Source organism: Dermacentor andersoni, chromosome 1 (genome assembly GCF_023375885.2).
Source record: "Dermacentor andersoni chromosome 1, qqDerAnde1_hic_scaffold, whole genome shotgun sequence".
Lineage (NCBI taxonomy): Eukaryota > Metazoa > Arthropoda > Arachnida > Ixodida > Ixodidae > Dermacentor > Dermacentor andersoni.
The window spans coordinates 265,420,757-265,435,077 of NC_092814.1; the positions used below are offsets into that span (position 1 = coordinate 265,420,757).

Here is a 14,321-nt window from a genome sequence, read left to right on the forward strand (position 1 = left end):
TAGGGGAGAAATCCTGCCTCTCAGTGCAGGGAAAGCACATAACGTGAAGTTTCGCTTTTGCGAGATGGCATGCTGCTACCGCACACACCTGGAGAAAAGGGATTTTGACCTAGAAGAGCAAATGCAGTAGCCAGAGGACGCAGCAGGATTTCATGTTACTGCATGGCAACCTTGACCAAACTGCTGCTCAAGAGGGCAGCAGTCATTGTGCAATCCCTTTGTTGTTGCGGTTGCCAAGACCCAGGCAAAATTTTGAAAGTGCATTCCACGTGCGGTCATTGTGATGGCAAAATTAAGTAACAATGCCACTCTATGGGGCTCCCAACCTCAAGTTTGCTGCCAGACGCAAGCACTACTCCTGCCCCTATGGAGAGCCCTATGTCACAAGCGGCGCCGTCAGGCGCTTGTGATCAAGCTTTTGCAAATGTGCTCCTCGTCTCGCCTTCATTTCCCAATAGTTGTACCAGCCACACGACGCGAGAGTAGCCAAGGAGGTCAGTATAGTTGCATTGCGAACTGCCACAACAGTGAGAAGAACACCTGGGACCTGCAGTTGCCTGACAAGTTCTACAGATTCCTGGGTAAATGGCATGACAAGAAAAGCAAGGAGGCATGGATAACCGCTGTCCGCTGAATCAAGTAAGTTGGATTGTCAAAGTTTGCTGTTTTCCTGATGGCTTACAATTATATGCGGTAAAGTTGCTTCGCCTTGCAGCTCAGTCATGAGAGTTTGCTCGTGACAACAAGAATATTGTTCCAGCTCTGACATGCTTTGAGTGGCGCATTGAGCGCTGGATGATTTGCGCATGCGACACACATTGTGCTTTTTCGTGTTTGCTTGACAGCACGCGGGGGCTGTTTGGACATGCATCTGGATCGGTAACAGTCTTGTGGTAGCAGGTTGCGAGCAATTCAGCACTTTAGCACAGGCGTATAAGGTAGCCCATTTGTCAAAAGAATGCGGATCGTACTGTGTGAAATGTTGAAGAGGCAAGTTGTGTTGCGAGAGAAGGGCAGCACTGGTTTGAATCACTTTGGCTTTCGTTCGTTCTTTAATACCGGTGCAACACGGGCACTTTTATCCATGATCAAGCCTCATCCTGATCAAATTTCTCGATTGCGTTCAAGAACGATTGCAGCCACGTGGTCCAACAATCCGGATTGAGTTGACGGAGCTCACTTAGCATAACAGTGCAGGCGACAACCCACGATCACGATCAACTGGATCCGGATCATACAAAATTGTGGTTGAAAGTGTCCATGTAGAAGCAGTCGATCAGGCTCGGACTCGATCAATCCAAAGTGGCTGTGTGACAGAGGTATGAATTCGGCATGGGTTTCGGGACCTCGAAGACATCACAGTCGTGTCACGCGACGCGATGATAAAAGCATCTCTCTTGGTACTTGTGAGGCTGCTTTGCGAGCGAGTTTCTTCGTGCTTTTTTTAGTCTTTGACGAATCCTTTGCCTCTTCGTTTTTGTTTTTAATGTGTCATGATATCGCATCAGACCACAAATCACTGCACCTGCACGAAGCTGCCGCTGCTGCCAGCGCTCAGCGTGGTGCCCAGCTGAGACTACGAGCCTCAGTGTTCCCTTTAATAATAGACCCTAGTTACATGCAAGAGCCCCCTCAATTGACTGCCTGACGCAGTAAAAGTTTGCCATGTGAAAGCGAACAAGTGCGACTTACTTGACTCTGCCAACAAAGCAGTGGTACACACTTGTCTCCTCTTTTTTTGCACTACATGCCCGGAAATAAGTGCAGTTTCAAGGGGGAGTATCGGTTCTTAGTGTTTTTGAACCTGTTGTGGCACTGAATGGCAGGCTTGTGCAAACAAATGCACGGGAGACACAACCTTGCAGCCCGTTTTCCTATACACAACACACCGACGTGACCAAGCACACTGGATTCATTTGCTCTCGCGAGCAGCGCCTCCCAGCAGTGTCTGTGACGCCACTTGGTCAGGTGAGTGATCAAGTGTGATATAATCTGCCAAAATCTGATAACACTCACCTTCTACCCTGATCACCTTATTCAGGTGAGCAAGGGAGGTCTACGAGGAATTCCCCATGGTGACTGATGTCACGTTGTTCCTCCTGTATCCCTCTCAAAGATGTCCCCCTTAACGGTCCCACCTTTGAAGCAATGGCATGTACACTCCAAAAGCAGTGTGACAGCCTCACCTTTTGAGCCTCATCTCTTGAAGCTTGACTTCCTTCTGGAGTAGCTTGTGCCGGTCAGTGTAAAGCACTTTGGGCTTGTTGGCAAGCAGATGACGAAACTTTACGTAGTCTCGCCACGCCTTCTGGTACCTGGAAGGTTGGTACACAGACACCGTAAATATACAGTTGATTTTCGTGAAATTGACTCCAGTTAATTCGATCCCAACTCAAGGTCTCAGCCATGCCCAAGAATTTCCTTGGGTAAAAGCTTGTTTTTCAATCATGATATTCATCCTTGCTGGATAATTTGACTGGTAAGTACAATAAGCCTGCAATATCTCTGACAGCATTTCCCATCAGATGGGCTGTTGGGGCACTGAATGGGGAATGCAGGTGTTGCTGCCAAGATAACGTTATTGAAGAAGTGGGATGGGAGGATTCAATGAAATTTTATATTCAACTTGAATTGAAAGAAAGGGAATCAGTTTTCCATGGCATGCTAACAATGCAGCCACTGTACTTCCTTTCACTTGAAGTGAAAAGTTCAATCGGATGAACTGAGATAAAAAAAATTTCACAACGGTTACAAGTATGTAACGTAAATGGTTAAGCGTTACCTGTGGTGTTAACTGTAGACTTCTCATATCAATGTCGCTTCACTTCTGCTTGAGTGACTCGAACAGATAAGTCCCCTTGCTTACGTCGCCTTGCTGCTGCCTCCATGGTAGGCAAGGAAAAACTATTTTGTCAGGCTGGGTGTTGTCGCTCCCACTCTCAAGCTCACCAAATTGTTTGGGGGTCATTAAAGAGTTTTAGTTTAGGGGATGCAAGGCATTGGGGCCCCAGCGCTTGGGTGCGTTTGTGCTTGGGTATGCAAGCAGAAACTCGCTATTGGCGGCGAGGAGCTACGGAGTCGCCATCTGTCGGAAGCGCCTCCCTTGCGTAGTATGAGGGATCATGCAGCACGCTCCTCATAGGTTTTGCTTACGGCGCTCAATAAAAACACCCCACGGCAGCCCTCCTGGACATTTATGTAGGTACTCTCAAAACGAGGGAAGTTTCTGACTGTCGATATAATATTCTTGGGCAAACTGAAAGCACGAAATCATTTACAGACGCTATCTCTTTACCGAATACGTACAGTGAACGCCACTGCGGGCGGTCGCCGCGACGAAGTCTCCCGAACCGGCTTCTTGCGTGAAAGGTAGCCAAACGCTGAGAGTAAACTATGTGAAATATGCTCTTACAGTGGGCTGTCTGCATAACCAAATTGGGCATAACAGAATGAAGCCTCAATCCAGCGATCGCACGGATTCGCAGCGACCGACTGCACGTCTGCATGCATGTCCGCGCACAATGATTTGCTTTCGCTGTGAGCGTGTTTTTCGCACCATGCTGTGAGCATTAGGCCGCAGCATATGAGCATTTGACAGTACATTTGCAACCATTGTTGTGTGGAGGCTATCAGAACTGTTAAAAAATAATTCCGTTATAGAGATTTTGACGCCTAGCTACAGCGACTGTGATGTGCCGTCGAGACGATTCAATCTTTTTTGTCTTCTAAATTCTTGGACATCTCAATATTATTTCTCAAGTTGCGTCGCACTGTATGTTTATCGGTCTTCTCAGCGTGCGATTTCCCTCTGCTTCTTTTTCGTAATCCAGTGCATTAATTCATAACACAAACATGACCATATGCGGTGCCTTTCTTTAATGTGCGTCTCACCGCTTCCTTTACGTTTCAGTGAACTTGCCAGTATCTAGCATCAACAAGTTCATAGACCAAACCATCATGACATTAGCCGGGCAGCGGGCGCGGGCGAGCGTCTCAGTGCGCGTTTTCTGCTACTCACCGAACATCACGCAGTCCCGGTGTCGTAGCAGAAATGTTCCTCGCGTCTCTGCTTGCTGCATACCCGAGTTGTAGCCGATGGCTGTCTGCAGGTTCTAAGTTTCGCGAGCCAAGCTTCATGCAGCTTCTTTCCCTAAGCTACGTGTGAACAAGGCTGACACCGGGCTCCGTTGCGTACGTCCCGCACTGCTGCACCGAGCAGTAGCCTACCATGCTGCACACCTTCAAAGGCAGCCACTACCTATTATAGTACTTTCAAATGTTGTCAAGCAGACACCCAAGGCGGTAAAGCCTCATCACTTAATCAGAACCGCGGCGCAGGTGGAACTTTAAACTTTCGTTTTCAGCTTGCTTCAGCGCTTCCGAAGCAGCCGCCGCGGCCGCTGTTTCCACGTGATCCCTCACGCCACGTCACGCCAACGGTGGCGCTAGCTTTTCCAGTGGTGGAGCTCACCCCCAATCTGTTTGCGGCCCCAAACGCAAGCCGCACTGAGGTCGCATGCGCTCACAGCGCCTGGTCATTGTTGTGTTATCATTTCTTAATATATGAAATCAAGCATATGAAGTAAAGTACATTAAACTATTTTTATTAAAAGCAGTTAATATATATAAAAACGATGTCTGCCGACACTAGGCAAACGATGAGATTATCTATGCGCCTACGTTACGACTGAGGCCGAGCTGAAGCAATCCAAACATATGTTTGGTAAACTGTAGTTGGGCGTCTCGTGTAGCATAATCCATTGCGGTCAGTGTTTTGTTTCTTTAGAGCCTCCTGCAAATTTTGACATGCTCCCGTAGCGGCCACAGCGTGCCGGTGTGCTCGGCGACCAGCTTTCATTGCAGATTCTTTACCGCGTAGGCTGTGAAGCGCACATGTGCACACATCTTTGCCGGCGCAGCCATGTTCTCCATCTGTGTGGCGGGATGGGTGGCTTGTCTCGGGTGGTCTCGCTTCTCGTAAGTTCTCGTGCACTGCTAAGAGTCACGTGGGTAACGTGACCTCTTAGGGGCAGCAATGTTTTCGGCCGCCCCAACAACCCAAGGACGCAAGTAGACGTAGTGGTTCGTGCATGCGCAGTACTGTCGCCCCTAGTTCTTGCGTACGCAAGCCACTTGTGCCCCCTAAACTAAAGCTGTCTATTAAGGTACCACTTCTTCTATGGCATTTCGGTGTAAAGGAAAAAGCGAGGCACGACTGTGCCGCGGCAAAACTTCCATGATACAGCAGGCGTAATTGGCGACTTATGAGGGCGACACCATCTGGTGGTGTTGCAGGGAACCAAGCTTTGTGTCACGTGACTGAACTCTCCTCTCTCATTAGTGGAAGCGCACATGGAATCACACGCACTTGCACCAACCGAAGCACCTTCTACTCGCACAGACATACAACGATCTTGCTGCACTGCCAAGGTCTGTGCTGTGGATGGCGGTGGCAATGCAAAACTGAGGAATGAGCTAAGAAAAGCTAATGCTTTAGAAGTAGGCCAAAAGGTAGGAAAGAAAGGTTGGGAGGCTGCAGGGCAGGCAGGACTAGCTTGGCAAATTAGCTTATTTAGGAATCACTTGCCATGTTTATCATGCGATTCATTTTTGTTTTCATACTGTCCCCATGCAGTTAAAGGATGCCGTTCAAATTTGTGAAGTGTAACAAGATGGACATTTCAGGTCCCACAAAGCGATATTATAATGGAGCAGAATTTGTGTGAAACAACGACGCACAGAACGTACACGACAACATTTATCTTCGCAATAGCAGTAATCCTTCAAGATGTTGCTCAAGACATGAGAGCAGGTTATCAAAAAAAAAAAAAAAAAGATTCTGAGGTTTTATGTGCCAAAACCATGACTTGGTTATGAGGCACACTGTACTGAGGCACTTTAGTTTTGGCCACCTGGGGTTCTTTAACGTGCACCCATGCATGGTGAACAGGAGTTGTTGCATTTCTCTCCCATCGAAATTCGGCCACCGTGGCCAGTATTTGATCCCGCGCCCTCGGAGTTAGTAGCACAATGCCATAGCCACTAAGCCACATTATCAAACAGTAATGCTTAACAAAGAGCACCCTTGCAAGTTTTTGGTGCCAACAAAGAGAAGCTCTCCTAAGCTCACCTGAAGGAAAACTTCGACCATGACAAAAGCTTAGGAGAACTTCAGCGCACCTTGCTTCAGGAAAGCAGCACTGCACTAGATCCATAAAGTTGTGTGGATCAAGGTGCCTTCCCACGCTTCCTCTGCAGCTTGTGTGTGATGATGGCCATTTGCCAAGCTTAATTACAGGGAACCGCAACCCAAGTGCTTATATAGCAACCATGCCTAGAGTGCCATAGTTACGATTACATGCAAGCCATGCTACTTCTTCCTGGAATTGAGACACATGCAAGGACATGTCACCAGGATGCACCTCAATTGGTCAATCCTTGAAAGTTCCTGGGCATCCTCTCCCCCAAGCTCTGAACTGTTGAGACACCGTGGCACCTGCCTCATCATGGCAGATGCTTCACAGGCCTTCCACGAGTTGTTACATGGGACCTTAGCTTCAATTACTTCTTGCGCTCGGTGGACTGCTACCCAGTTAGCCTAGCACAGATGCTAATTGGGTCCCACAAGCTGTGACTGTTGCACTGTGATGTATCTTGAGTTAATAAACCCACATTTGTAGTGATTTCATTCTGAAGTATTCACTGCACCATGTTCAAAAGTCGGTGAGCTCCGCTGTAGCATCTTTTGTGTACTTCAGAGTGGAGGAGCATTGTGCCCTTGCCTGACTTGAGAAAGCCCCACGAAAACCCATTTTCGGCATGACAGCAGAGCAGACCCAATGATGGCCTTTGTTCCTGCTAGGCCCCCTGGCTTATTGTCTTTATTGTCCTACGACACAGATAGTATTGAGAGCACGAGGTACGTTGGCCTTAGCAACCCTCTGCTTATGGCCACCGGGAGCGATCCTTTCATTAGAGCATGGTTTTGTGATGCTGACTGTACAGATGTGTGCACTAGTTCGAGCCATGCCGGTTATGGGTTCTTTCATCCATTTGAGATGCATGTGGAGCAGGTGCCTTCTAGCCCCCCGACACATCTTCACTCATTGGTCTTCCATGTCCTGAGCGCAGTTGAGTGACCAACGGGGCTCATCAGAGCCACCCTGCTTCGCTGTGGGTAATAACATGCTTGCCGACTTGGCTTTCTCCTGAGCATCATTCATTGTGCTATGTGCCCTGTCAGAGTCACTGCACCCTGCCGCAGCTGCATGTTCATTCACGGGCATCCCTCTGCCCTGAGTACAGCCAGTGTTCCCCTGCCGCATCAGCACTTTTCGTGCGAGTATGCTCGCTGGCATATTGTTGTCTTGAACATTGTTCTCTGTGCTGAGGGCGGCATCGGAGCCCCCCTGCTCTGCTGGTGCTGGTTCATTTGTGCGGCTTTCCCTGCACTGAGCACAGCCACCACACACTGCTGGCAGCATTAACTCACTTGCTCACATCTCCCTGACCCGAGTGCCTTGAGCAAACAAATGCACAGCGTCAGAGCCACCTTGCACTGCTGAGGTGCAAGCTCACTGCAAGCCTCGCTGTTAGCACAGAACCACTCCTTCTCCTTGTCCCGAGCACAGCTCGTAGACCATGCAATGCAAAGCCCAAGTTATCCCGCTCAGTAAACAACAGACAATTTTAGCAAAGTGTCGCTTACACTACAGTCCACTCGCATCTCACATGCTCAGGTGGCTGTAGAAAACTGCATTCAACTTGGTGGTACAATGGCAAGCAGCAAACACAATAACACTCTTTTACTAACACCGTACGTCACAAGCCAGAGGTCTCTCTGGTACGCAGACTTGTAGCGGCCGAGGCGTTTGCCAGGACCGTACGATCAACAAAGGTAGGGAACGACAAAGTAGGAGCAAGACATTTTCCTGGAGTCCTTTCTTCGTCATAGCTGTCAGTCTTCTACCCCGGCACTTGCTGGGTTGTACCGCTTTTCATGCTTTTGCTTAGTCCATTTGGTATGGGGCTGTGTGGCCTCGTGACAGTCTATGTTTGCAACCAATTCACCAGAGGGTTGCACTGCCAGTGGGGACACTGCCTGGCTCCATACATCGAAAGAAAGGAGGAAGGCGTCTGTTTTCCTTGCTTCTGTGGCACGTGCAGGAGATGAAATTCCATAATTACCACATCCCTGAGCCATAAGACAACGTCACTTCGACTCAAGTGGTGCAATGTTACAACGGTCTCACCATAATTGATCTGCTCACTGTTGAAGCTTCCGCATACTGTGGGTGCTGCCAAGGTGTTTGCAGTCACACTTTCACCAGAACATGCCTTCGTGTCACATCACCTGAATTGAGCGCCCAAGGCTGATTGCAACAGCTGCAGAAGGGGGGGCACACTTGTAATGTCATCAGCATGGCCAGCCCAGGCTTCATCAGGCCCTTTGATCACAGAGTCCAGGCTCCATGGACCCCAGCTTGGAAGGGTTGTGAAACTATAGCCTAGCAGTAGTATGGCGCAGGGAGCAAGGTACACTGCTGAATGCAGACCCATATTTGTATGGTTGGCTCAACACGCAAACTCGTCTCTTTTATTCAGCGGCGTCAATGGGTGTGCTGGCATGAGCAGCAGTTAGAAGCCTGGCTGGTGGCTGGGCTACTTGGTTGGCCGGAGTGCAGCTGTAGCTACATGCTGTAGGTCATGAACTCTCAGTGATCTCCAGGCCAGTTGAAGTTTCCACATTCAGCTTCAGTTGCCACTCAGCAGGCCCAGTTAAGGTGCTTCAAGTTCGCTTCAGCCCTAGTTACGAACTGTTACACTGACTGTGGGTGCTGTAATGGTGCATCATGATGCACAACCACAGTGATTCATCACTACATTTGTGCACATTGGCACAATAAAAAGAAACAAACAAAGCATGCTAGCCCAAGTAATTTTTTGTGCTGTTTTCAGTTCATAGCTGTACTATACACAGCTCAGAATCAACATTTTTATCATCCCTATGTGGCGTGTGATCGCTTGAACCAAGAAATCTACCATAAAAAATGGGAAGAAAGGGGTTTAACCGGGGGGCTCGATATTTATTATTCATATCATGAGAAGCCAACAAAGACACCAAGGAAGACAAAGGGGAAATTAATTGTACTTACTAATTGAATTAAATGATAATTTAAAACAACTTGCCGCAGGTGGGGAACGATCCTACGTCTTCGCATTACGCATGCGATGCTCTAACCAATTCAGCTACTGCGGCGCCGTTTCCCCATCCACTTTTTTGAGTATTTATATGTTGCTACTAGAACTAACCTTGGAAGTATTAGCCAGTGCTACCACTCACAAACCTTGGCGGCGGATGTGGAACATCCTCTCTGCCGCAGGCATCACGAGTATGTGAGATCATTCCCCACTTGCGGCAAGTTGTTCTTTCATCCACTTTCATTACCATTCATTTATCATTTCTTTAATTCAATCAGTAAGTACGGTACAAATAATTTCTCCTATGTTGTCCTTGGTGTCTTTGTTGGCTTCTCATTATACGATTAATAAAAATCAGGCCCCTCGGCTAACCCTCTTTCTTCCCATTCTTACATAACGAGGGCCTCGAATCCGGCAATACTGAAGCCTTCAAGTAGCATGTGCGGGTTTATTGACCAGCTGCCTTCACCCAGAAAGATCACGTACTCGTGACGCCTGCAGCAGAAAGGCATCCACCGCCAAGGTTTGCGAGTGGTGGTGCTGGCTAACACTCCCAAGGTTAGTTCTAGCAGTAACACATAAATACCCAAGCAGGTGCATGGGGAAACGGCACCGCGATAACTCAATTGGTTAGAGCATCGCACGTGTAATGCGAAGATGTGGGATCGTTCCCCACCTGCGGCAAGTTGTTTTTTCATCCACTTTAATTGCCATTAATTTATCATTTCTTTAATTCAATTAGTAAGTACAAATAATTTCCCCTATGTTGTCCTTGGTGTCTTTGTTGGCTTCTCATGATACCTTAAGAAATGTCACTTTGGCTGTCAGAGCTAGAACTGTGACAAGTATGAAGTAGCAAAATTATTTTCACCTTAAGTACAAATGATAAACCAGCAATAGCATTCCAGTAGAAGCAGTAATAGTGTCCATAGCTAAAGTAAGGCAGCTATGAATGCTACATGATGGCACCTATAGTACAATCAAAATATTTTAAAAAATTCCGTGCTATGCCACAACCCCTGAATGTCATGGGGTAATGCCTTGAGGCTGTCGCATTTTTACTTCCTTGCTTCAAATGTAACATGAATATGTTTTATAACATATGTGCAGTCAGAGCAAGCTATGTCACATAATTATTGCCTAAACCTCTGAGATATGTAGAAAGTCTAATTCACAAGATATTAAACTTGCACTGCTAAAAAAGAACTTGAATTTTGCAATATTTCCTACTGAAAGTGAAACAGCAACACATTGAAAGATTCGTTAACATTGTCATGTTGTAGTGACGGTGAACAACCACAGGGGCAAAACGCAAGTCATGAAACTAACTGTTCATTGGCTGAACCTACGCACAGCAAAACAAGTAAAACTCAGTACATGATAGCAGCGAGCACACTCGTCTATCATTGAAATCTGGTCTGCAGCTCAGACGTATTGGCTATTTATATTTGACTCATCGAACATACCCATGTAATAGTTCTAGAATGTACAACACTATTCATGTCGTGCATGTAATCTGATTACAATAGGTTCGACGACAACACACATAACAGGTAGAATCAGCTAAAAGAAATGAGATTTCTGATACATGGAGGCATGTCCTGCGCCGAGCGATAACATTTAACATTTGTTAGCCAGTGAAAAGCAGTCAACAGAAAAAGATAAGCAAGTACATGTGTCCATATTACTGTCTTTGCAGTTCTGTGTTCATCTGCCATAAGAATGAGTACCTACATGGGATTCCCAGCATAACTGAGCTGTGGTGGTCGGATGCCAAAGTGCACAATCTCTGGAAACACAGTGCCTTCTTCATTGCACAACTCTCGATCCAGCTGATCCACGCGAAGAGCACATGGCTTCATTCCGGGATTTACAACAATCATGCCCTTAACCTGCAAGAAGCATGTACAGGCGTTTGTAAAGGCATTTATACAGGCATATGTGCTTGTTCACCACACTTGGTCCCTCCCTTTACTACTTCGTTTGCAGCATTTTGATTTAGCTGAAGTGGCTAGCCATACAGACACCCATCCCCCATTGAGAAAGTCTTGGCTTCGTGGCCTGGCAGAACGGTTTATCGTTGTTACAATTTACTCTACATATTTACCAATGCTGAATCCAAACGTTCACACTGGGTACGAATGTTCTGTGCGAACTTGTGTGAAATTCAGTGCAAACATTCTGCATCCTTTCACATACTGGGCTAGGTAGAAGACCTAGCCCAGTATGTGAAAGGATGGGCCAATCTTTGGTGTGCATCCTTCAGAAAACTAGGTGCTCAACAATTTCTTCAACAGCATATGCCTGATATACTGACAACTGTCTTGCGAGGAAGGTACCATCCTGCCCATGGTAAAATGGCAGAAAACAACTGCTCATATGTGTCGAATACTGCTGACAGTTCCGTCTTCGTGTTTGGGTTCACGATCTGAGTATAGTATGAGAATACGACTCATAGTTATACTATAAATTGTGAAGAATGTTTGGCTTCATGGCATAACTCCCCTTTTCTGCAACAGCAGCATGGTATGCTTATAAGCTGTGAATGACTTCACACAGCCTCTCATCTACAATGTCAAACATACAGTCGACGTCCATGCAAAAGCTGTCGCATCAGCTTAGCAGTGCCTGAAGACTCATGGTGAGGAGATGGTACACATCATGAAAAAAGTAGAGTCAGCTTCTAGTTCTTCATTAATTAAGAGGAACTCATTAAAATTTTTCTTTAGGAAATTCAGCTTGACAAGCAGGTTCTTCCAGAAAGTTGTTGCCACGAGGAATGCTTTCCCCACTCCCACCTTTTTCGGCAAATTTAGTCAGGGCATGGTCACGTGATCACAATCAAGGACCCCAAAATACATAGATTTTTGAACAAATCCAAATCGTCAATTTTTATTGACAAGTGTTTATTCGGATTTTATTAAATTAATTAGAAAATGCAGAACCATATTTATATCTTCGCAGCTTGAATACACCTGGCTCACACTTGGACTTGCTTTGTCTAACAGCATATTAGATAGAGCAGCCTTTAAGACCCTGTTTGTGGACAAGTGTTGGCTCCACATTACTCCATATACACAAGGAGTAGACAAACTGTGGGCCACATGTCCATATTGGGCTCACAGCTGACTGCTTGGTCATGCAGTAATTCTTAATCTCAATTCTGCCTTCACAATACTCTACTGACTCTTACAGAACTAACCCCTTAATCAGCAACACCTGTGCCTGGTGTGGCTAGAGAACAAAATGGTTTATTTTATTTTTGCGCACCCATAAAGGTGACTATTCCAAAAGATGTGTATGCATTTCAAGATACAGTTCGTAGTTTGAAATGCCAAACTGACAGAAAGAAAGCATACAGGTAATAATTTTCATCGTGATTTCTCACTTAATGCATGTTGAAATGGAATGCACAAGTTATAACATAGTTACAAGCTCTCTTTTTTTTTTTTTTTTTGAAGCATTCGTGATCCTAACTAGTCCTCTGCTGAAAACACAGCCCTTCACCCACAGAATCCCCAAAGGTAAATGGTACCTGGTCAGCATATGCCTGCCACTTGCTTTGGGACGTCTCATAGAGGTGGGGAAGCTCCTCAGCTGACACCAGGGGCACATTCTTGGTTAGAAGGTAGTTCAGCACAACATTCAGTGACAGCAACTCCTTCCCATTGTCTGGATGGTAGCAATGGTGGCAAAGGACACCCATTTTGAATAATGTAAATGGAAACTGACCCTTGCAACTTTTAACACCCAAACTCTTTCGAGTGAGGCAAACTTAGCAGGACTCTTTGAGGAACTATCAGGTATTGTTTGGGATATCTTTGGCCTTAGTGAGGTCAAAGACTAACGGCCATGTCCTCTCCTATAGAGGACTCCCCAATAGGAAGTTATAAGGGGTAGGATTCTTAATACATAAGAACGTAGTGGGCAACATTGATGGATTCTACAGCATTAATGAGAGGGTAGCAGTAGTCATAATAAAACTTTAAAAGAAGTATAGATTAAAGGTGGTACAAGCCTACGCTCCAACTTCCAGTCATGATGATGAAGTAGATCAGTTTTATGAAGACGTGGAATTAGCCATGAGAAAAGCGCAAACTCAGTATACCGTAGTAATGGGCGATTTCAATGCAAAAGTGGGGAAAGAGCAGGCTGGTGAACAAGCAATTGGCAACTATGGCGTCGGCTCTAGAAACACAAGAGGAGAGATGTTTGTAGAATTCGCGGAAAGGAATAAGCTACGAATAATGAACACCCTCTTCAGAAAGCGTAGCAACAGAAAGTGGATCTGGAAAAGCCCTAATGGTGAAACAAGGAACGAAATTCGATTTTATACTTTATGCTGTGATCAGCAGAAAGTATAAAATCGAATTTCGTAGAATGTAGAAGTGTTAGGTAGGATAAAGTGCAGTGATCATAGATCAGTGAGCTCTAGGATTCACCTGAATTTGAAGAAAGGAAGAGTAAAATTGGTCAAGAAGAAACAGGCCAACCTAGATGCAGTAAGGAAGTGAACCAATCCAGGCTAGTACTTGCAAACAAATATGCAGCCTTAGAACAGTGAGATGTAGATGACATAGAAGTAATAAATGAAACTGTGACTAGGCTGCTTCTAAAAGCAGCACCTGAAGTGGGAGGCAATGGACTAAGGCAACCAGCAGGTAAGCTCTCCCAAGCAACGAAGGACCTAAAAAAGAAATGACAAAGAATGAAACAGTCCAACTTGAGAGATCAGATGGAATTCGCAGAATTGTCAAAACTGATAAATAAGGAGAAAATAAAGGATATTCAAAATTATAATGCAAGGAAGACCGAGAAAGCAGTAATAAATGGACGCAGCCTGAAATTAGTGAGAAGGAAACTTGGCATCGGACAAACCAAGATGTATGCACTGAAAGACAAGCAGGGCAATATCATCAGCAATTTTAGATATAGCAAAAGCAACGGAAGAATTCTATACTGTCCTGTACAATACACAGAGCAGCCAGGAATGCTCCTTTGAAAGTAGTAATGAACAGGTTACAGAGGCTCCTTCTATAACATGCGATGAAGTTAGAAGTGCCTTAGAAGACATGAAACACGGAAAGGTGGCAGGTGAAGATAGAATAACAGTCGATTCA

The 14,321-nt window shown here is 46.0% G+C and overlaps 1 protein-coding gene across 4 annotated transcripts in view; it reads right to left on the reverse strand.

The window, feature by feature from the left end:
* Positions 1-14,321, reverse strand: part of drosha (ribonuclease 3 drosha) — a 268,462-nt gene that overhangs the window by 168,138 nt on the left and 86,003 nt on the right. For 3 of the 4 annotated variants that reach the window (XM_050196330.3, XM_055063088.2, XM_055063090.2), the window contains exons 12-14: positions 12,737-12,873; positions 10,936-11,093; positions 2,187-2,315 (exon numbers count right to left, since the gene is read on the reverse strand). In XM_050196330.3, coding sequence (XP_050052287.1) covers positions 2,187-2,315; positions 10,936-11,093; positions 12,737-12,873 — 424 coding nt within the window. The remainder of the gene's footprint in view (positions 1-2,186; positions 2,316-10,935; positions 11,094-12,736; positions 12,874-14,321) is intronic. The other variant, XM_055063089.2, reaches the window with a different exon arrangement.